Consider the following 23,355-nt stretch of genomic DNA (forward strand, 5'->3'; position numbering starts at 1 on the left):
AATAATGAGAGAATCATTGATTGGCTGCCTCCTGCACACCCCCTACTGGGGATTGAGCCCGCAACCCAGGCATGTGCCCTTGGCCGGAATCGAACCTGGAACCCTTCAGTCCGCAGGCTGATGCTCCATCCACTGAGCTAAGCCGGCTAGGGCTATTCTTTTTATTATACCAGTGATGAACTGTAGGTGCCATTCTATAACATTCTGTATAGTGTAAAGATGGTCTGTGCATTTGCCAACAGAATATTAACATTTTCTATGTTAGTAGTTAGCAGATTACCCCAGAACCTACCTGTTTCAAAAGAAATAAAATAAGGTCTTTCAACAAAACCTTTCCAGTCGAAGGTTATGAAGGAAGAAGCAAATGGTATTTCTTGCCTTTTTTTCTAATAAAAGTCATACATGTTCTAAATCCAGTTTAATATTGGACTATGGCTTTATCTCCTTAAAGGATAAAGCAGTCACCCTGCCTGGCATTCTTTAATTTGAAGATGGGAAGTAAGTTGCTTTGTATCAGGACTTTTCACCCTGTGCCTAGGACTCCCTTTTGAATGTCAGATTTTAACAACTTCCAGCCTTTTGGTATCAGCAATGGAGCCTTTATCAGTACCTCTTGGGGCCAGATGACTTGCAGCAATCTAAAAGTGAGAATATCCTTTTATTTTGAATCTTTTGTCCAGAGCCATCCAAAGCATAAGGGAACTAGTTAATACTCTACATTCTATTCAGGCAAGTTAATTTTCAGTAGAAAACTCTCTGGAAACCTTTGTGAGGTTGTTTGCTTGGGTGAGACCAAGAACCGAAATGACTCATGAGCAGCAGGAGGACCTAGGAGGTCATGAATGTCAGCTCACCTGGTGTCTGACCATGTGTGGTTGTTCTATAAGCTCCTTACTAGAACTATCATCAGGAATATTCTAAAAGCTAAGTGTCCAGTGTCTTCCCATAGACTAGAGATTGGGCCATGTGAAAGTTCATCTTTGCCATGTCATCATGAAAGTGAATGTTCTGAAATTAAAAGTGAAACTGAAGTTCAAATTACAACACAGCATGGGTGTCCTTAGTCGGTAGTTGCCTGGAGAGCTGAATTTTCAAGGTGGCTGGCAATGGACCTCCTTTAGTACCAGGAATTACCTAATCACTCTTAGATGATAACTCATTTTGAACTCTATCAGGTACCCCTCTGCTTTGCCGTGCACACTCTACCCTGTTGGTGGTAAGTGAAGGTCATCATGAAGACTATAAAGGCTTTCCCATAGTCCTGCTGCAGAGTAATGGCTTAGTATACCCACAACTATGGTACTTGAACTTGTTTCAACTATCTTTTATTTTTATAGTGTCTTCACTTTTGGCAGCTCATGTTTGTCTGCTTTCAGCAGTATCTTTCTTTCTTATAAATTTTTGAAGATTCAGAAAACATATAACATTTGTAGGTATGTATGGAGTACAGGTTCCAAGTCATCTGAATAAGTGAATGGACTTGGGAATTTCTGTTTGGCTGTTCAAGTGTGTGTGTGTGTGTGTGTGTGTGTGTGTGTGTGTGTGTGTGTGTGTGTGTTTGTTTCGTGTGCTTAGTTTCCTAGGACTTAATTTTTCATGTTGCTGATAAATAACTGAATGCTAGATAAAGAGTGCCCCATCCTCTTGTCTTTTTATTTCACTGCCTACCAACAAATATAAGGTCTGATAGATAACAAGTTTTAAAACAATTGAGCGATTTTTATTATAAAATTATTGTATGAACATTTAAGTGTTGTTTTCTCTGAACAGCATATAAGTATTCTGTCTTGAGTGCCGTTTTCTCCTCTGGGTGTGGAAGTAATGTTGCCTAATGAAAGGTTTAAGGATGCTCTCTAAAATGGTCTTTCAAAGAACTCTCTCTCTGGCAGCTAACTCTCACGGGGACAAAGTAGCTTTCAAACCCCTTCCAGGAATGGTTAGAGTATCTAATGTGGTTGTGTGCCAGGTGGGCGTTCAACTCCTTGGAAGACCAGTATGGCCACAGTGCAGCTCTTGAAAGTTTTATAAAATCAAACTGCAGAAACAAAGTTTTTTAATGGGAGCCACTGTTAGGTCTGGAAGAACCCAAGTTACTCTCCTGGAAAGACATACTGTGCAAATGCTGCTCCTCAATCGCACCTTGATTTCAGTGGTTGAGCACCGGTTAATCCTTCTAAAGTTTGCACAGTGAATAAAGGGAAGCACAAATATTCCTTCATCCTTGTATTTGTGTAAGGCTTTAAAATGTCTCAGTGATGGACCAGTTTAGTTCTTAATTAACCCTGCCAATAATGCTACATTTGCATTAGCCTCTCTTTTCTGCAGTGCTTCTCTTAGTGTTTGGATATATCTCTGACATATACTTATAATTTTGTATTCTAAGTCTTTGATTATATGGTGCCTTCCCTGTTAGACTTGAAGGGCCATGGACTTGTCTTCCTCATGCTCATTATCAGTGTCTTTTACTTGCAAGGAGCCTCATAAATGTTTGCTGAATGAACAAATGCTGAACCACTAACCCATTTTCCTCCCACTGCTGGCCTGGCTAACTACTCATTCTGAGACTCAGCTTAGACATCACTTCCTCTAAAGAGCCATCACTAACACCCACCTTCCCAAACTAGCTTTAGTGCTCCTTTCTCTATGCCCTAAATGACTGTTGGAATAGCTTTATCACTGCTTACACCATTTCAGTATAACTATTGGCCTACCTCACTAGAATTAAGAATGGGGCTTGAGTCTTACTCAGCTTTGAATCAGTGGTGCCTACAGCAGTGCCTGGCACACAGTAGTTACTCCATACATGTTTATAGGTCTAAGGAGTGAAAGAAGATAGGATTAAAATTTGGAATGTATTGTGGAGATACTTGCAAAATACATAGTTTGCTCTTTCTTTCTAGGGTTTTAATTATCTATAATAATAAAAGTGTAATATGCAAATAGCCTGAATGGCTACCTTCCGGACGAAGCCTGGGCTGCAAGGGCTGAGGCAGAGGCAGCCAGTGCTGCGAGGGCCTACTCTTGCATGAATTTCGTGCATCAGGCCTCTAGTATAAATAATAAGGAGCAAAAATTAATGAAAAAATACCCCTACCAGTAAGATATATATACAGTGATTTTAAAATATATACATTGCCATTTCTTGTTTGTAACACATTCAGGTAGTTTATTCCGCAGCCTGCCATATGCCAAGTAATACACAAGGTTGGGGATATAGAAGTACAAAATTTACTATTTTGCTGTCAGGTAAAATTTAATTGTCAGAATGATATGAAATCACTGTTCTTCTGCATCATGTGGGCTAAGAATCGTATTGAACACCATCAGCTACCCAGCCTGACAAAAATTTATTTGATTGTAACTTGAAATGTCCCTTTTATCTTTCCCTGCTTCTCTAATATCACTGCTTTAGATTGCTCTACTATTCCTAATATTTAAGTGTTAACATAAAAAATTCTATGATTGTGAATTTATAATTTATGTTGCTTTGTATTCCTATTCAATGTGTTTGTGTCTACATGATCTGTTTCTTCATGTGGATTAAGAGCAATGCCTTGTATAACTTAGTCACCAAAATATTAGTTAAATAAAAGAAAAATTAGACTTAACTTGAATAAAAATACCTATGATAATCAATATTTTTCTTTCTACATTTCTTCCCATTTCACTACCAGCAGTCATGAATGTGTTAATTGTGCAGTAATAAATGTTGGGAATGATTCTTGTGGTGACTCTTGGCAAAACATGTGAATGGAGGACTCTTTTGTTTTGAGGAAGAAAACGTAGTGTACTTAGCATCATTGAGTACCTCTGTAATTCATCACAAATATTTCTGACCCCCAGCTACATTAGCACTTATCAGATAATGTTTGTCTTCTCTAGGGTTGTGTAAGCTAAGGAAATAGGACATCTGTTTTGAATAATTTGACCTTAAATCACATTTTTTAAGAAGAGCCACAGGAGTGTGTTTATGTCATCTTATTGCATTAGGAAGCAACAAGAATAAACAGTATCCTCTGGGCTTCTGAAAGATCCAGAGGTTGATCTAATTGTTTATACGATATTAAATGTCTCATTTTAAATTCATCTTTCTCAGTGAACCTTGGTAGTTTTGAAAGAAATAGATTTATTCTTATCTCTTTATCTTGTACTTTGTCACTAACTATTTTGTTTACTAGAGAAATAAACAATAAAACTTATTTTGCCTCCACACTGTTGCCTAAGCATGGTGGCTTTTCATTTTTATTTTTAAGTAAGAGAATTGCTCATGTGATTTGAGAATAAACTCATTTTTTAAGAGTTGTAATTCAAAGCTGAAGATGACCCTAACGGCTTCTAGTGAATTTTTTGTTCCTCTATTTTTAATTTTTTAGAGAGCATATGCCACAAATATTTAGTTATCTGCCTTTGTGATATGCTATGAAATCCTGATTATGTGTTGGGTTAAAACATTAACCCTCAGATGAGACTAACTGGATTAAATCCTAGTTTTCTGTGTGACTTTGGGAAAGATTTTTAACCCTTCTATGAAATGATAATAATACTTTCTCAATGGGTTTTTGAGGGGATCAAATAAAATAATACATATACACTGTTTAATAGAGAGTGGTTCATAGCAAATACTTAATAAATATGTAGTGACAATAGCAGCAGCAGTAGTTATAATGCAAGTGGGCAGTCATGATGATTCCCTGGGCTCAAACCGACTTTTGCATTAACCAATCTGCTATTCTTTGAAGTCATAGGGCCACTGTATGTAAACCACTGACCATTATCATTAATAAATAATAATTAATATTTTCATGTCTGGAGCAATTGTTCAGTATTTATTGCCAATAAATCAAAACACTTGAAAATTAAAAATAAATAGGCCTTTGGTAAGCAACCTGACTTATAGGACTCTATTTTGCAGAAATAAAAACATTGGTGTGTTCATATGAATGTTTATTGAACATATTTTATAGTAGCAGGCATTAAAAATGTTGAATTGGGTTTATATATCTATACTGACCTAAAAAGCTCCATGTTATATTATTGGGTAAGGGATAAAACTTGAGAGGAGCATGTCAGATTATTATTCTTTGAAAAACATAGGAAATGGCTAAAAAATACTTCATATATGTGAATATGTGTTTGCATATATATAAAGAAGGGCTTTGAAGGAAATACACTGTGAGCTCAGATAAGTTTGTGGGTGTTTGAGTGAGAATGGGCAAGAGTGTTTAATTTTTCCTTTGAATTTTTTTTTTTTACTTTTTATAGTGGCATATATTATTTTTGTTATTTTAGAAAAGTAAAGGAAAAAGTTAAAGCACAGAGAAAGAAAGAACTGGGCCTATGTGTAAAAGAGAAAAGTCTGCAAGGATGCTTAAAATTTGGTTATTTAGTACTTTGCTATTGTAAAAGCTAATATATAGAATTTTCGCTGGAATTTTTCCAAGTACACAGTTATTTTTCCTGTGAGCAGATCAAGTCATCATCAAGTGAGTACATTTTAAAAAGAACTTAACAAAAGTGAATCATTTAAGTTGGTTAACATTTAAGCTATATATCTTAGACTTAAAAGGGAAGAACAGCCCTTGCCTGTGTTGATCAGTGGTTAGAGTGCTGGCCCTTGTACAGAAGGAACACAGGATTGATCCTCAGCCCTGGTCAGAGTGCATGTGGGAGGCAGCCAGTAGATGTGTGTCTCTTCTCTGTCTCTCTCTCTCTCTCTCTCTCTCTCTCTCTCTCTCTCCCCCTCCCTCCCCCACTTCCTCGCTCCCTCCCCCTTCCTGCACCCTCCCCCCTTCACCTCCTCCTCCTTCTCTCCCTTCCACTCTCTAAAAATCAATGGAAAAAATATGCTGGGGTGAGGATTAACCAAAAACAGGAAAAAATTAATATGCTAGAGATAGGAAACAAATCAAAAACCTCTTCAGAATTTCATGAAAGATGAGAAAGGTATTTTAAAACCTTAGGTCTTAGGGGTATGGACTGGATGGAGGGCAATAGGGAGGGGAAGGGGGACATTTGTTATACTCTAAACAGTAACATATATATGTGTGTGCATATATATATGTACACACGAATATATCCTATATAATAAAAGAGAAACATGCAAATTGACCATACCCCCGAATGCTTCCCATTGGCTAATCAGGGCGATATGCAAATTAACTGCCAACCAAGATGGCGGCCTGCAGCCAGGCAGCTGAAGCGAACAGGAGCCTTGCTTGCTCCAGTGATGGAGGAAGCCAAGGTTCCCTGCCTGCCGCTGCCAGCCTCTGAGCTGCACTCTAAGAAACAATGTTGCAATTATAGAAGCTAAACAATCCCCAGAAACCTGCTTTCAGCCAGCGGGGCCTCAGAGCTGGAGCTGAAACTGTGTTACAATTATAGAAGCTAAACAAAAGCAGATACCTGCTTTCAGCAGCCGAGGTCTCAGAGCTGGAGCTGAGCCTCAGAGCTAAAGCCGGCTCTCAGCTCCAGTGACAGCCATAGAAGGTAAATAAATCCCAGAATTAAAAAAAAGAGAAAAAAAGGAGAGGTTGGGAGCTTCAGTCACCCACCAGCCTGAAAACGGCCCTCAGCCCCTCACCCAGACTGGCCAGGCACCCCAGGGGGGACCCCCACCCTGAAGGGGGTGTGACCAGCTGCAAACAGCCATCATCCCCTCATACAGGCTGGCCAGGCACCCAAGCAGGACCCCCACCCTGATCCTGGACACCCTTCAGGGCAAACCAGCCGGCCCCCACCCATGCACCAGGCCTCTATCCTATATCGTAAAAGGGTAATATGCCTCCCAGCACTGGGATCAGCAGAGCCGCGAGGCCTCCTGGCACCGGGATCAGCAGATCAGCGAGGCCTCCTAGCACCGGGGTCAGCTGAGCAGTGAGGCCTCACTGCCCCAGTGTCAAGCAGAGCTGCAAGGCCTCCTAGCATTGGGATCAGCGGAGCTGCGATGCCTCCTGGCCCCTGGAGCAGTGTGACAGGGGGCAGCACCCAAACCCCCTGATGGCCCTGCGCTCTGTGTGTGACAGGGGGTGGGGCCACAACCTCCCTGTCTGCCCTGCTCTGTGTGAGATAGGGTGCAGTGCCCCAACACCCCCACCCCACGGGCCCTGCTCTGTGTGTGACAGGGTGGAGCTGCAACCTCCCCATTGGCCCTGCCCTGAGTGTGAAAGAGGGGAGTGCCCCAACCCCCTGATCGGTCCTGCTCTGTGGATGACAGGGGGCGGTGCCCCAACCCCCTGATCCCCCCTGCTCTGTGGGTGACAGGGAGCGGTGCCCCAACTCCCCTATCAGCCCTACTCTGTGCGTGACAGGAGGGAGCTCCCCAACCACCTGATCGGCCTTGCTCTGTGTGTGACATGGGGGAGCTCCCCAACCCCCCAATCGGCCCTACCCTGAGCCTGACTCGGGGTGGCATCGCAACCTCCCGATCTGCCCTGCTCTGTGCATGACGGGGGCAGTGCCCCAACTCCCCAATTGGCCCTGCTCTAAGCCCAACCAGGGGCTGCACCTAGGAATTGGGCCTGCCCTCTGCCACCCGGGAGCGGGCCTAAGCCAGCAGGTCGTTATCTCCCGAGGGGTTCCAGACTGTGAGAAGGCACAAGTGGGGCTGAGGTTCACACACCCCCGCCAGTGCACAAATTTTTGTGCACCGGGCCTCTAATATATATATATATAAATGTAAGAAGTTATACTGTATTCTGAAGGGGAAAATACCTACAAACTAAATAGTGGTACTTGTGTCAAAGTAATTTTCTATCCACCAAGTTTAGAGATACAGTGATAGAATAATGTATCTGAATATGTTTCTGGATCATCTAACTTATAGATTAAATGAAGATGTACTGAATTGAACAGTTAAATTTCCTTTACTGATTAACCTTAAGGTGTTTGGTTTTGTTTGTTTTTTTAATAAAAACTTGGCCATTGTATTTTATTTATTTTCTAATTACAGTTGACATTTAATGTTTTATTAGTTTCAGATGGACAGCATAGTGATTAGACACTTATATAACTTATGAAGTGATCCTCCTGATAAACCTAGTACCCCCTCTGACATCATATATGTATAGTTAGTACAGTATTATTGATTATATTTCTGACACTGTACTTTACATTCCATGACTATTTTGTAAATGCCAATTTGTACTTCTTAATCCCTCTACCTCTTTCACCCAGTCCCCCAACCTACCTAACTCCTGGCAACCAACAGTTTGTTCTCTATGAGTCTATTTCTGGGTTTGTATGTTTTTTTGTTGGTTTATTTTATTTTATTTTTTTAGATTTCCCATATAAGTGAAACCATATGGTATTTGTCTTTCTCTGACTTATTTCACTTAGCATAATATCTTCTAGGTTCATCCATGTTGTTGCAAATGGTAAGAATTCATTCTTTTTTATGGCCGAGTAATATTCCATTGTATGTTTGTATCACAGCTTTTTATATCTGTTCATCTATTGATGGTGCGGCACGTTGGTTGCTTCCATATCGTGTCTATTGTAAGTAATACTGCAATGAACATGGGTTACATATATCTCTTCAGACTAGTGTTTTCAATTTCTTCGAATACCCAAAACTGGGATTACTAAGTCATAGAATAGTTTTATTTTTAATTTTTTGAGGAACCTCCATACTGTTTTCCATAGTGGCTGCACCAGTTTTTAATTCCACCAACAATGCATGAGGATTCCCTTTTCTCCACATCCTGGTCAATACTTGTTGTTTGTTGGTTTATTGATGATAGCCATTCTGGCAGGTGTGAGGCGCTATTTGATTTTAGTTTTAATTTGCATTTCTCAGATGATTAGTGACATTGAGCATTTTTTCATGCGTCTACTAGCTTTACGTATGTCTTTCTTGAAGGACTGTCTGTTTGGGTCCTCTGCTCATTTTTTAATCCGATTGTATGTATTTTTGTGTTGTTGTGTGAGTTTCTTATATATTTTGTATATTAACCCCTTATAGGATATATTGTTAGCAAATATCTTCTCCCATTCAGTAGGTTGTCTTTTTGTTTTGCTGATGGTTTTCTTTGCTATGCAAACTCTTTTTAAGTTGATAGAGTCCCATTTGTTTATTTTTTCTTTGTTTCCTTTGCCCAAGGAGACATATCCAAAATATATTGCTAAGCATCCATTCATGGTAAGAACTCTCAGCAAAGTGGGAACAGAGGGAACATACCTCAACATAATAAGCCTATATACATCATACTCAGTGGTAAAAAGCTAAACATGTTTTCATTAAGATCAGGAACAAGCAAGGATATTCACTTTCACCACTTCTGTTCAACATAGAATTGGAAGTCCTAGCCACAACAGTCAGACAAGAAAAAGAAATAAAAGTTATCCAAATTGGAAAGGCATGATATATACATATAGAGGACCATAAAGAGTCCACCAAAAAACTATGAGAACTGGTAAATGAGTTCAGAAGAGTAGCAGAATACAAAATTAATAATCAAATCAGTTGTATTTTTATATACCAATAATGATCAAAAAGAGAAATTAAGAAAATAACCTTGTTAAGTTCTGAAAATGCCATCTTTCTGCATTTTGACCGAGCAGTACAACCTCTGTGTGGTTCTGGCCTCTGACCCTAGCCAGGCTAATGAAACATCTTAAGCAAGATTTTTGGTTTCCTCTTCAGGAAGATGGTGATCTCTCAATCAGGGATGTTAACAAAACCCTTGGAATTTTCTGGAGAACTATGTTTTTGTGTGTGACAGAGCACCACTATTATGCTTTTGCTAAGCTGAAAATGTCTAAATGATGCACTATTAAAATATTTAAGCTTGGTTTTTATTTATATAGAAGCTAGTTTCATTTTTTTCTTAAAGCAAGACATAGTTTAGCTATGTGAGATATATATATATATATATATATATATATATATATATATATATATATACACATACCACACACACACACACACACACACACACACACACACACACACATACCAGTTATATACGTGAAAAAGAAATCATTTCTCAATTGACAATAATTTAGGGGGGAAAGTGGAAACTTATATTGTGATGACTTGTGTCATTCTGAGATTCTGAGATTTGGAACAAAACAAACTAGTTTCTAAAAATGTCAAGCAGTAAACAGCCTGACATGGAAATGAATCAGTACCTTAAGAACTTTCTAAACAGTCTACCTGTCACTTCTCCATTGTTGGATATACTCATTAGCATCATCAGATAGTTAAAAGGTTGTGTTTGCTTTTCTCTGTGTTTTTTTTTTACTTAGAAATTATAGAACAGACAGTATTTTCCAGCTAAGTCACTGAAGCAGCTTGTCTAGATGATGCACTGCAATATAGTCAGTTTTCATTAAACCTTCACTTTCCTCATGAGAAGAGAGCACATTACTTTTCTCAATGGAACCCCTCAGGTTTCTTCCATTTTCCATGAGCCTCTTCATTCCTTCTTTGTCTCATGTGACACATGTGTCACGAAACTCTTTTTTTTAAAAGAGTTGTTAGTTGATAGTTCTAAATTCACAAAATTGACAGGCACTCCAGTTGTAGTTATACAAATGTTACTAAATTTAATGGATTTGATTTGCTAATTTGTGATTTTTTCCTAACTGTGCTGAATACAGAATATTTAATGTATGATATACATCTAATCTGTGAGGTTCTTGCTGGAGGAATTGGTCCAAGTTTTACAGTTTGTGGTTCTCAAAATGCCCAGCACATGTGGGCACTCAGATGAGCCCTGTCATAGCTAAAAGTGACTACTTAAGATGAATGAATCTATTTCATTCAGCTCAGTATTTTATGAATAATTAATAATACCCATTCAGTTATGATGTGAATCACTAAATTGACAATGATTATTTAATATAAATGTCTTAAAGCGAGTGTTTTATGAACATTTTAGGCATATGAATTATGCTTATTATTAATTTTATAGCACTTAGATGGATGTGGAATTCCCGCAGGGAGAACAGAGTGCATGTGCTAACTAGTATGACTTGTAAGAAGTCCCTCATCAGATGAGCCCATCAGTGCTCCCAGTGCGAGCACCAACTGGACTCTAGGAGGGAAGAGGCTGTGCAGTTGCTTAGAGTCTCACTTGGGCTGCCTGGTGATGTGGTGTCACTTCTTTGCTCTCCTCCTGTATTTTCATGAGAATATTAGGAACGGGGCAGAAATTGGTGCGACAAACAAATGGTCCTGCCCAGGAATTGTTGAGAGAGGACAAGAAAGGCAAGAAGATGGAAGGTAAAATAAAAAGGGAGAGCCCTAGCAGGTTTGGCTCAGTGGATAGAGTGTTGGCCTGCGGACTGAAGGGTCCCAGGTTCGATTCCGGCCAAGGGCACATGCCTGGGTTGCGGGTTCAATCCCCAGTAGGGTACATGCTGGAGGCAGCCAATCAGTGATTCTCTCTCATCATTGATTTTTTTTTCTCTTTCTCCCTCTCCCTTCCTGTCTGAAATCAATAAAGAAATATATATTTTTTTAAAGGGAGATAGGACATTTGGGTGAAGAGAAATTTTTTATTAGCGTTTTCTTCTCTAGTAGTTGCAAAGTAAGTATTTGTACTAGGGCGAAATTTTTGAAAGGATGTAGGAGAGGCAGTAGCTTAAGAAGGATGCATGACATCCTGTCTACAGAACATAAATGTGGCTGTGAAGACAGCCGTTCCTCAGGCTGCTATGGGTGCTAATAAGTATTTTTAAAGTGATAGTGGCTGCTCCCTGCAGAGGCTTTGTTCCCTTAGAGCTTTGCTCCCTCAGTTCATTTATTTCTCCACAGGTTTCATCTTCCCAGTTTCACAAGGTTTCTCATCAGAAAAGACATATTTTTTAGGACCATTGTTAGTACTGGCTGAGGGAGCAGGAGGAGAGATGCCACATGGTACCTTGATATTTGAGGGATGAGATCAATTTGAAATTGCAAATTAAAAATGAAAAGCTTTCTTACTAAGGAGGCAGAGCCCACTTTAGATATGGTTGGTTTTGGTTATTGGGGAGGAGTTGCAGTCTGGCCTTAAAGCACTCCTCGGCTGTGAAATCAATTGTGGGTTGCACCCAGCATTCATTTACTTATTTATGTTGCAAAATGAAATTTGGTAGAATAGAATGTGAATATAATACACAGGCACATGGTAAGAAACATAGTGACACAATTTTTCATAAAAATTTGTGTCTGAATATGTGTCTATGTGTATAAGTGCTATGTATGCACACATAGCATCACACATGTATACTGGGTTGCAATATGCAATATATTTTGTATTATGAGTAATAGTCAGAATGTTTGAAATATAATTGGTTTTAGAGCATTGCCTTTGGAGTTAAACATAAAAAATTCAAATTCCCCTTGCTCTATCAGACATTGTCAGTGGGGCCCTTTGGTGAATTAATTATTCTCTGTGCTTCCTCAGGTCATTCTTGTTGGGGAGAATTAATGAGATGGAGTATATGGAGCACCTTACCTAGGCACTGGGTGAAACACTTTCCTTTCCTGCATTTTCCCCTTTTTCTTACGAACAGCCACGCATGCTGTGATCCCGTGTGCCCTGACCCACTGAGCTCTCTTCCTTTGCTCCTTGCCTGGAAGCCAGTTCTTTTCTGAATTTAGAGTCTCAGTGCTGTCTTTTCACTCACCAAGACTGTGATTGCCTCTTCCCTGTGTGTCCACTTGCTTCCTACAGTTCGTCTCCACCACTTTTCATCATAGGCAAGGGGCTTGCTTGACTTTATAACCATTATCATTGGATTAAGAAACCAGAGAAAATTTTTTCATGCCTTTTTTCTCAATTAACGTGTCTCAGTGTTCTTCCACTGTTAAGAAAAATATATAGATTGAGTACCAAGAGTGCTCTACCCCTATAACTTTAAGGCTATGCCACTCAGAGTGCTCTTCAGATGAGAGCTGGTCCGCACATTGTTCCTGGTCCATGAGCAGTACAGAAATTGAGAGAAAGTCTTTAGAAATTTTTAGAGGAATTTGGCAGAGTAATTTCATGTTTATTTAATAACAAATTTGTGTTTGCATGTTTTTATGTTTTCTTTTTCTAAAAATCCATGTTTATGGTGCTTTACATAAACTTGGTCTGAGATGCATTAGGAATTTTAAAACTGCTCCTTTATCATAGATTGTTTGAGCAGCACTGCTCTAGGTATCTTCATTGTTACAAGCGGTGTATCTAAATAGGTGAGAGGAAGCCACATGCCATGTAAACTAGAGTCAGGATATATGCCAGCTAAGATGGGACTTGTAAACTTTTTATGGCTTTTGGATCTTCAGTTCATAAATGTGAAGGAAGGCATGGTCATTGAGGAAAAAAATTAAGATGAAACAGCCAAAGGGAGTGAAAGACTAAGGATCTGTGCACTTTTATTAAAACTTAAGAGGCTTAAAAGTGAATTTTGTAATGGCTTTCAAGTTTATAAATGCTTCTTCTCTGTCACCAAAGTATTCGATAACACCCATCATCCTCTCTTCTTGCTGGATGACTGAAAACGCTCCCTTTTTTGTTGTGTGCACAGTTTCCCAAATGTAGGAAGAGAATTCAGTTTCCTCAGCCTTTAAACATCTAGAGCTTCTACCATACCAATGCAAATTTTAATGATGGTGTAGAAGGGAATAACTAATTATATGTTGTTATTGCTGCTATAGCAAACAATGATGGAAGATAGCCTTATCAAAAGCATTTGCCAGTGGGTATGATTAAGCTAAATTTAATTCACCCAAAATTCAAGAATTAGAACACTGCATGTTCTTATAACAGAGTTTTCCTTTTCAAAAAAGTGAAAATAATTATTCTTAACGACCTTCAAAGTCTGCATGGAAAGACTGTTCCTTTTGAAGCCCACTTCATTATGTGGAGCTTTTTTCATTTGCCTGCAGTGTTAAATTCTCTACTTCCATACTAGGATTTAAGAGTGTTTTGTTATCTAAACACAAACAGAACTTCTATGCTAATTTGAATTCTGATTTCTTTTATTTGCCCAGTTGGAGTGTTTTTTTGTAGGGGAAAAAAGTTGAGGTAAGGAAATACTTACCAAAGGAGACCCAATTACTCCTTGAGAATTCATTTCCTCAAGACAAAACATTGAAGTAGAGGTGAAAATTAAACATTCAGCCATATAGGGATATTTAAGAAAAATCACCCTCTTAGTATACAATTGAATATAAATGTTTTTAATTTTTTAAACATCTGGCTGGTGAGTTGACTTTTCTTTCATATCATATAGGTGATACATTCAAACAATGAAAAGGCATCTCTTTCTTCCCACTTCCCATTCTCAATGCACAATTGTGAACTTCCCCAAGGATTCTGGGTTGCTAGACTCTGCTAAACATGAATGTTCACATTTTCTTTTCTAAACTCACCATAAGATAGTAGTGCAGCACTGGCAGAAATACAGTGTTGGCTGAAATGTCACCTTCTATACTTCTATACTTTGAAAGTAAATTCTCATGGTCACACAGAAATAAAGCTTCCCTTCCCAAAGCTTAAATGTAGGGGCAAGATTGAGTTCAATACTCAATTCATTGAGTTTTGTAATGCCATTTATAATACTAATGGACCTCTCTCATAAAGAAAGGAAATTTAAAAATTATCACTGAGGTGAAATAGGATAGGATCAGGAAGATTATGATGTGGACAGGTAGAAATCTATAGAGCTTAATGCTAAAGAATTTCAGAAAATTCAGACAAGTTATGCATTTAGCGGAACTATGAGGAAACAAAATAATCACAACAATGCTAATCGCAGACATATTTTGAGCTTATGCTTCATGGCAAGCATTGTCCTAGGTGCCATTGTATGCATTAATCATTAATTGTGGGGACTGCATAGAAATACCACTTGAGAGACTCTGGAAGAAGAAAAAAGGGGGCCTCTCAAGGGAATGTCCCAGGGGATAGGTTCTCAGTAAAGAGAAGACTCTTCCTCTAAAAAGTTGTGTGTTTGTGACATCAGTGATGCTCAGCTGGTTTCTGGACAGTGGGAGGAGAGGTCTCTTGCCTGTGACCATGGAGAAAGCCCAGACAGATCTGCTTTCTGTGGACCAGAACAGTGAAGGAAGAAGACAGTGTGTAGCAGGTGTTTTCACCAGCACTACACACGTGTGCTTGGAACATCTCTGACTGATTTTACAAAATCCTATGAGGAAAATGGGGTTGAGGCAGACCACTCACAATCGATGCAGTTTTGTAGCCAGAGAACTAATAAAAACAGTAACAACCCAAATCAAAACACTGGCCCATTGACTCCCATTCACTGGCAGTTAGAATCCCAGTGAATCCATCCTTAGCCTTGTACCCGAGGGCTCCAGCCTCCTTCTCACTAACCGGTCCTGGAAGTCATTTCCTTCTAATACAGACCCTTTTCTGCCAACTTAAAAATCGGATCCAGGGTTTGTCCTCTTCATTAGTTCATGTTCTTTCCTTTTTAAACTCAGTAGGGAGTAGAGTTTCTTCATCTGTTCTTGTGGTTTCCCAGACAGCTTAGCAGAGGAGAAAGAGGAATAGCTCTGGAAACCACTAGACTTCTTCTTGCCACTTCTTAGACTAAGCAAAGGCACTGCTCAGGATTTTTATCTTTGTTTAAAAGCTACCACGTAGCCTTCTATTTAAGAGAAAATTTGCCCCTGGTCACTCTAAAACTATAATGTCCTACAGAAAGATCACACATGAACCAAAGGTACTTTGGTCTTACATGGATGTCACTCCCTATTTGCTAATCCTATGTCACCTGTATTACAGAAGATGCCATGTGACAAACAGACTGGATTCTGGCTCAAAAGGGGGGGAAAAAGAGAAAGGAGTATGAAAATTAGAATCACTTGAGTATGTAACATAAAATGTCACCCTGACATCAACATAAAAATTTCTGTATGCTTTAAACAGCTCAGAAAGCTGACAGAGCCTTTTGTGCTGGGATGGAGCATATTCAAGTATTGGAGGAAAGGCTGTGTAACTAGGAAAACAGCATTTTAGGGAACCCTGGTAATTTCCTGAACAGAATGTTAGGAAGTACCAAGTTTATGCCAAGCTGTGAAATGGGATTTGTATGTTTCAGCTTCACCCAAGCATCTAAACTAGAATTTACAGGATTTGGGAAACACGGACTTCTGCCATCCTTTGCATGTTGTCATGTTTGCCATCCATTGTTGCCCAAGTTTAAATGATGGAAACATTCCAGAAAATGATGTTGGTAGTGTGGCAACACTGAAGGTTTTGGTGATTTGGAGATGGCCTCAAGGCCATGTCATGCCTCAGTACACATTGCAGCTATGTTGCAGGTAACAGAGCCCCAAGTGATTGAATATGAAATAAATTTTCTTATATTTTATTAAGAGCAGAAAAGTACAGCTTTACCAAGAGCAGAAAAGTACAAAAGCCTGCTTTAGATTTCTTATGGGGTTGGTCAATCCTTTGTATTTTGAAGATATTTCTACATTTTATAGTATATAGCTAACCCAAATCATTTCAATGGCATTCTCTTGCCACTTGTTCCCTTTCTCTCTCCCCAACTCTTTCTTAAATCACATTTCAGTTTTTCCTTATTACTGGAATATATGTTCCATAGATAACCCTTCCCTTGTGGCTTAGCTTTCACATTTACAGGTACATAACATTCATCTCTTGAAAAACTGCTCCATTTTCAAATAGCGACTGTAATTTTCCTTCACTGTTATGAAGGGGTTTGTTTGCTTCGTATATGCTCAAGCAGCACACAGAGAAACATGGGGTTATTGGAGTGTGGCAGGATGAGTAATGGGCTGGAAACTCAGAGGCTCAAAATTCTGGTTTTGCTACTAACTCATCCTAAAGTCTGGGTAAGCTGCTTCTTAATTTCTCTATGAGATAATTCCTATCGATCTTAAATGGCATTAACACTGGTTTACCTCATCTAGGGACACTGGGAGGGTAACAGCCATAAGCAAACATTTTCTAATACTGATCCTTTAACAATATCTTATTCATTTGTAAAGGATTTACCTACATTTGTTTTCTTATTTAGTCCTCATAATTCTCTGGGAAAGGTAGTCTTCTCATTTTTCTGTTTTTGAAATCACAGCTTGTAGACAAGATAGAAATCCCACACTTTTTCTAGTATTGTGTATGTATATTTATATATATGTGTGGTTTGTAGTAAAATATATATATGTATAAAAATGTACATATACATACCTCCTTGAAAATTATGTATCATAAGAGGAGCATTTAAAAAGGAATACTCGCTTGGCTGGTGTGGCTCAGTGGTTGAGCATGACCTATGAACCGGGAGGTTGCGGTTCAGTTCCAGGTTGGGGCATGTGCCCAGGTTGCAGGCTCGATCCCCAGTGAGGGGCATGCAGGAGACAGCCAATGGATAATTCTCTCTCATCATTGATGTTTCTGTCTCTTCCTTTCCCTTCCTCTCTGAAATCAATAAAAATATATTTTACAAAAGTAAAAAAGAATACTCAAGGGCAATAGTCTCCTCACCCAGTAGAAATCATGAGTTCAAGCACACCTGAGTAGTATTTTACTTTTCATCTTTATACTCCCAAGTTTAGGTGTTTCTCCTCAGAGTTTCAGTATATTTTTCTCTCTGCTAAAGAAGATTTATAATGACCTGTTTACCCTTTCATTTTAGAACATTTTGCTTTTACCTTTCTTTATGTGATATATAAAATTCCTATAATTATTTTAGTTGCCATTTCTGTTGATCTTAAACATGGGGAGGGCCCACATGGCACAGTTGATGCCCGGGTATCTGGGAAGCTTGACTCCATGTGGAAACACTTCCATGGGTGGCTTAGTGCCATGGATGTAAAGATAGAAAAAAGCTCAGGGAGACTTCTGAAAACGACCATCCTCAAGATGGCCTCAGTATGCCCAGTCATGAAAACACCCCCACTGTCAGGAAGTCCATTGTTATAGCAATGGGGGAGGGGTGGTGCGACTGAACTGCAAGAATTTTATTACATTGACTACAAGGAGCATCATAAGGCCAATAAAGTTCTCTAAGATTCCACAAATCAGACCAATCTATTCTCTTTCTCTAGGTTATGTGAGAATCTTAAAGTGGATGTGATTCCCAAATGGTGGTACCATTATAATGTATTGTTGTTCAATAGAACTTTCTGAGATGATGGAAAAGTTCAATATTTCTGCTGCCCAATATGGAAGCAAAGAGCCACATGTGGCTATTGAGTTCTTGAAATGTGTTTAGGGTGACGGAGGAACTAAACTTTAAATGTTATGGAATTTTAATTAATTTTAATTTAAATAGCCACAGTGGCTTAGTGACTACCAGATTGATCAGCACATGTCTGCAAATTATGCACATTTCTGTTACTTAGGAGACTAATTTCAGTGACATAAAAGGAATTTTTCATTCACTGATCTTGAGAATACTTTGGGGGTGAAAAGGTATGAGAGAGATGGGATTTTCAAAGCCTAAGTAGTCACGGAATTTCAGGGTCAACCCATGTAAATGATGGTGGCTTTTCAGAAGTGACCAGAAAGTTGTGTTTCAGATTGTGACTCTCCTTTGATTTTCTTTTCTCAGGTTCTTTCATGTTGGTGAACACATCTGGCAGACCTGAGGGGCAGAGAGCCCACCTCCTTTTACCGCAGCTCAAAGAAAATGATACGCACTGCATTGATTTTCACTATTTTGTGTCCAGCAAGAGTAACTCTGCTCCCGGGTTACTCAATGTCTACGTGAAGGTCAACAACGGGCCTTTGGGGAACCCAATCTGGAATATATCTGGAGAGCCCACGCGCACATGGAACAGGGCAGAACTGGCCATTAGTACTTTTTGGCCTAACTTTTATCAGGTATGCTCTTAGTTTTCATTTCATGTTTTGATGCATCCTCTAACTTCTAAAAATCTACTTTAAATGGTATCATCAGAGAATGTATAAAAAGTGTTGTTGTGATTTTTATACCAATGTAAGGAAAGCTTATGCTATTTAATAGGGAGTGTACTAAAACTTTGTTTGTAATATTACCTTGAGAAAGGCATAAAAGACACAATTCAAACTTGCTTATACATACATTAGCAGTAACCTGAGCAGGTCAGGAAGTGCTATCTGCAAGGATATTGTACTTTCTATATTAAGTAAACCTTATCTGACTCAGGGAGACAGAGCACTTGATTCTAAAAGAAGCAGCCCCTTCTTCCATCAGTGGCTCTCAGTGGTAAATGCGTCATTAAGAAGTGAGCCCCATGGAGAAAAGCTAGTGAGATGCAGGTCCCTGCTCCAACCCCATAAGCAATGGGAAGAAAATGCCATATGTAGGCGGAGTCTTTGTCAGGCGGGGAACTGCTGTCCGTGCTGCTGTCATTTGGGATGTTCTCTTGAGGCCACTCTGATTTCTCATTTAATATAACAAGGGTGGAGATCTAGGAGAAGTTAAGAAGTGGCACAAAAGCAATCTTGATGTCACATCTTGATTGTGGGAGAGTTCCTGTAACCCAACCGCATCCTGACGGTGTCAAAAGCAGGAAATTATGCCCTAACTGGTTTGGCTCAGTGGCTAGAGCCTCGGTCTGCGGACTGAAGGGTCCCAGGTTCGATTCTGGTCAAGGGCATGTACCTTGGTTGCGGGCACATCCCCAGTAGGGGGTATGCAGGAGGCAGCTGATCGATGTTTCTCTCTCATCGATGTTTCTAACTCTCTATCCCTCTCCCTTCCTCTCTGTAAAAAAATCGATAAAATCTATTTTTAAAAAAAGCGGGAAATTAGTGACAATGTCATTTGGTGCTCTCTCTCCTTTTGTCCACAGAGCCTTTCAAAATAACCTGATATTTAAAAATAACTCCATTTCAAGCTACGAGGATGCATTAAGAGGATTGTGATATTTTTCTTTTCTCTTAATCCCTTTGGCTCACTGAGGAGCCAAATGCATAGTGTATCCAGGATCATCTCTCATGTTTGCTCAGCTAGACTCAGGGAGGGAAAAGTGAATGGCATGAACGGCACCCATGAACTCATTCCACAGGTTTGGTGTTTAATCCAGAAGAGGCGTCAATTCCTCTATCTTTGGATTTGATCATGGGAGTATATGGGCTATAAATTTATTGCTTTATTTATTTTTGTACCCTATACCTATAACAGTTTCTGGTATTTAATGAGTGATAAATGTTTCTTACATGGAAATTCAGGGTTAGTGAAAGCTGTTAGTTCACATATAAATTGTTAAAATTTTTATTTGGAGTACACTTTGGCAATATATTTTAAAGGTGTTAAAAATTTAGCAATCTAGTGTTAGGAATTCATTCTAAGGAAATAAGAGTGGTTGCAAATAATTAACTATAAGGATATTCAGAGCTGTTTATTTGTAATAATGAAAAATCAGAAACAGTATTATTTCTAATAGAGATTAATTTATGCTAACTCAATACAAAAATTTATTTTGCAACCATTAAGAATAATGTTGTAGAGAACCATTTCATGATGAATTTGAGCTTATGCTTTTAAATGGGAAAACCCTATGTAAAGCAATATATTAAATCTAGTTGTTTAAATTAGGGTTAAGGTTAGGGTTACACACACACACACACACACACACACACACACACACATATATCATCATATATAATAAAAGGCTAATATGCAGATTGACCGAACTGTGGAACGACCAGTCACTCTGATGTGCACTGACCACCAGGGTGCAGACGCTCAACACAGGAGCTGACCCCTGGTGGCCAGTGTGCTCCCACAGGGGGAGCGCTGCTCAGTCAGAAGCTGGACTCACGGCTGGCGAGCGCAGCAGCAGAGGATTGGGCCTAAGCCAGAAGGTGGACATCCCCCAAGGGGTCCTGGACTGTGCTGCGAGAGGGTGCAGGCCAGGCTGAGGGGCCAGCCCCCCTCCAGTGCACGAATCTCATGCACCAGGCCTCTACAATGTATGGTGAAATAAGTATATTTTAAAATGGTATCTCCCCAGCTAGTGTTTTGATTTTTTTTCCTGCCATCTGTCATATTCTAAATTTTCCCCAATGTACATGTATTGTTTTACTTATAAAACAAAAAGAATACAACTAATTTTTCTTCCTGAGGAAATATCATATTTAATAAGTACCTTATTTTTTATAAGCATATTAAAATCTGTGATATAATTCAAAAATATGGCCTCTGGGAAAAAGTTTCATCTTTCTTAGGATTAATATGAAAGCAGGGGAATGGGTTTGCTAGGCCGGGCCTCAAAGGGCTTTTCTCTGGTGGACAAGGCACAGAGCTGAATGTGTTTAGAAACTCATTTTGGAGGAGACTGTCTAAAAGTGGAGAAGGCCTAGTTCTGTGACCTTCCCACTGCTCCCTGGAACCTGCGCTAATAAGCTCTTTCTTAGGCTTCTGCTGGATAGAGGCCAATGGGACACAATTCTTGACAAGGTCAGAGGGTATGGCCTGCTCACATGTGCCCGATTTTCTTCTTTCTTTTTGGCGAGGGCCCTCTCTGGCTGATAGATGGCTGCCTTCCCATGCTCTGTTGTGTGCTCATAAGGTCTTCCCTTCACATGTGGGGAGAGAGTTTGCCCTGGTCTCTCTTCTCTTCCTCTAAATACAGTAATCTCATTATGAGAGCTCCATGTTCATGACCTCTTATAAACCTAATTACCTCCTAAGGCTCCATCTCAAAATATCATCACATTGGAGGTTACAGCTTTAACATATAAATTTGGGCTGGGGAGGTACAATATTCAGTTCATAGCAGCCTTTAACACACCAAGTTCAGACCATCAGAATTAAAGACTTTAATTTATAAAGTCTTAGGAGATAAGTCTTTCAAAAGGAATTAGCAACTATACTGAAAGAAAGGTAGTACTGTATATCAAACCATTGTTAGTTTCAATGAGTTCTTTTTTTACTGATTTCTTTGGAATAAAATATTCTTCCTTCCTAATTGTAAACCTCGGACACTCACCCCCCACCGCACTCCCCCCCCTTCCCTTTGACTTCCCTCACATTACTGAGCAGTATGTGATTTATCATCATGAACTGGAACTGAATTTTCATTCTAGCTTTTTGGTTCACTGGGAGATTCATTAGGAATAGCTTCATACTTTGAATTTAAAGGTGAATTTGTAGAGACTCTTTAATTTAATATAGTTTTGCCAAGTGTTGATGAACCTGGTAATCAACATCTCAAAGGGCTTGGATCCACTAAAAATGCACTTGCTCATTTAATTTCTGAGATCTCCAACTGAGCATCAGCCTTTAAAGTTTTAAAGGCATAGTTAAGGTAGTACTTCCCTTGTATTTCTGCTTTATCTGCTGGCTGGTAAACATACTGAAGTCATTACCCTAATGGTAACATAAGCTATAAGGTAAATGGCACTCTGTAGATGATACAAGAGGGATGTCAGCAGGAAACTTACAAACTCTCAGCAATAGGTCTTCAAATCATCAGATAAGCCCGGAATGATGTTTCCCAGTTGGGATGAGGAAGACAAGCTGTATTAACGGAGGTGAAGAAGGAAAGTACCTACCACATCCTATTTCCACCCTGGCCTAACATATCCTAATACAAAATGATCAGAAAAAAAGTCAGAAACGTCAGTTGTCTGTGTTCAGGCAGCATTGCCCTGGGCCTGGGGCTTCCCTGCTGCTCCCTGCGGTCCCCAGTCTGTGTCCTGGTGCACCCTTACTGAGGAGACAGGCTGTCATATCCTAATGCTCTTAGAAACATGAAACCTGCATGAGTCTGTCTGCCTTTGAATTAATTTCCCATATAGAGTTTTCTATATGGAGTTCTGCACTAGCCGGAGGAAGTGAGTCTATTTTATGTGGCTATTATATTTCTATGCACAGGGACTCAGCTCCCCCCGAGACATCACCTCTGCACTAGTAGTTAGGCTAGTATAGTTAGCCAAGACACACTATAAGATCTAAAAAAATTAATGTAAAGTGAATAGATAATTGTTACTTTTACTCATATAGTACTTTGCTTCTAAAACATGCATTTTATACTTCTAAAAGTAGTTCTGATATAATGAGTTAAGATTGATGAATTAACTCTTAAAAAACATATATTTTTGTTGATTTTTAGAGAGAGAGGAAGGGAGAGAGATATAGAAACATTGATGAGAGAGAAACATTGATAGGCTGCCATCTGCATGCCTCCTACTGGGGCTCGAGCCGGCAACCTGGGCTTGTGCCCTATCCAGAAACCAAACCATCAACCTCTTGGTGCATGAGTTGACACTCAACCACTGAGCTACACCGTCCAGGCTGGATTAACTCTTTTTAATTTCATGTTGCTTGAAACTGGGCATCATCAGAGTATACTAAAAGAACATATGTTTTGGGTCAGACAGAACTGGATTTGAGTATCAGCCCTGTTTATGTCTAAACTCAGGCAACTGATATAAACTTACTGGGACTTACTTCCCT

General features: G+C 39.4%; 1 protein-coding gene across 1 annotated transcript in view; it reads left to right on the forward strand.

Annotated features, from left to right (window-relative positions):
• The window catches only part of PTPRM (protein tyrosine phosphatase, receptor type M), a 633,774-nt gene that overhangs the window by 229,462 nt on the left and 380,957 nt on the right, over window positions 1-23,355 (forward strand). Inside the window, 1 exon segment of the mRNA XM_023754237.1 lies at window positions 18,520-18,791. Within this exon segment, the coding sequence (XP_023610005.1) occupies window positions 18,520-18,791 (272 nt within the window).

Source organism: Myotis lucifugus, unplaced genomic scaffold (assembly GCF_000147115.1).
Source record: "Myotis lucifugus unplaced genomic scaffold, Myoluc2.0 scaffold_58, whole genome shotgun sequence".
NCBI classification, from domain to species: Eukaryota; Metazoa; Chordata; class Mammalia; order Chiroptera; family Vespertilionidae; genus Myotis; species Myotis lucifugus.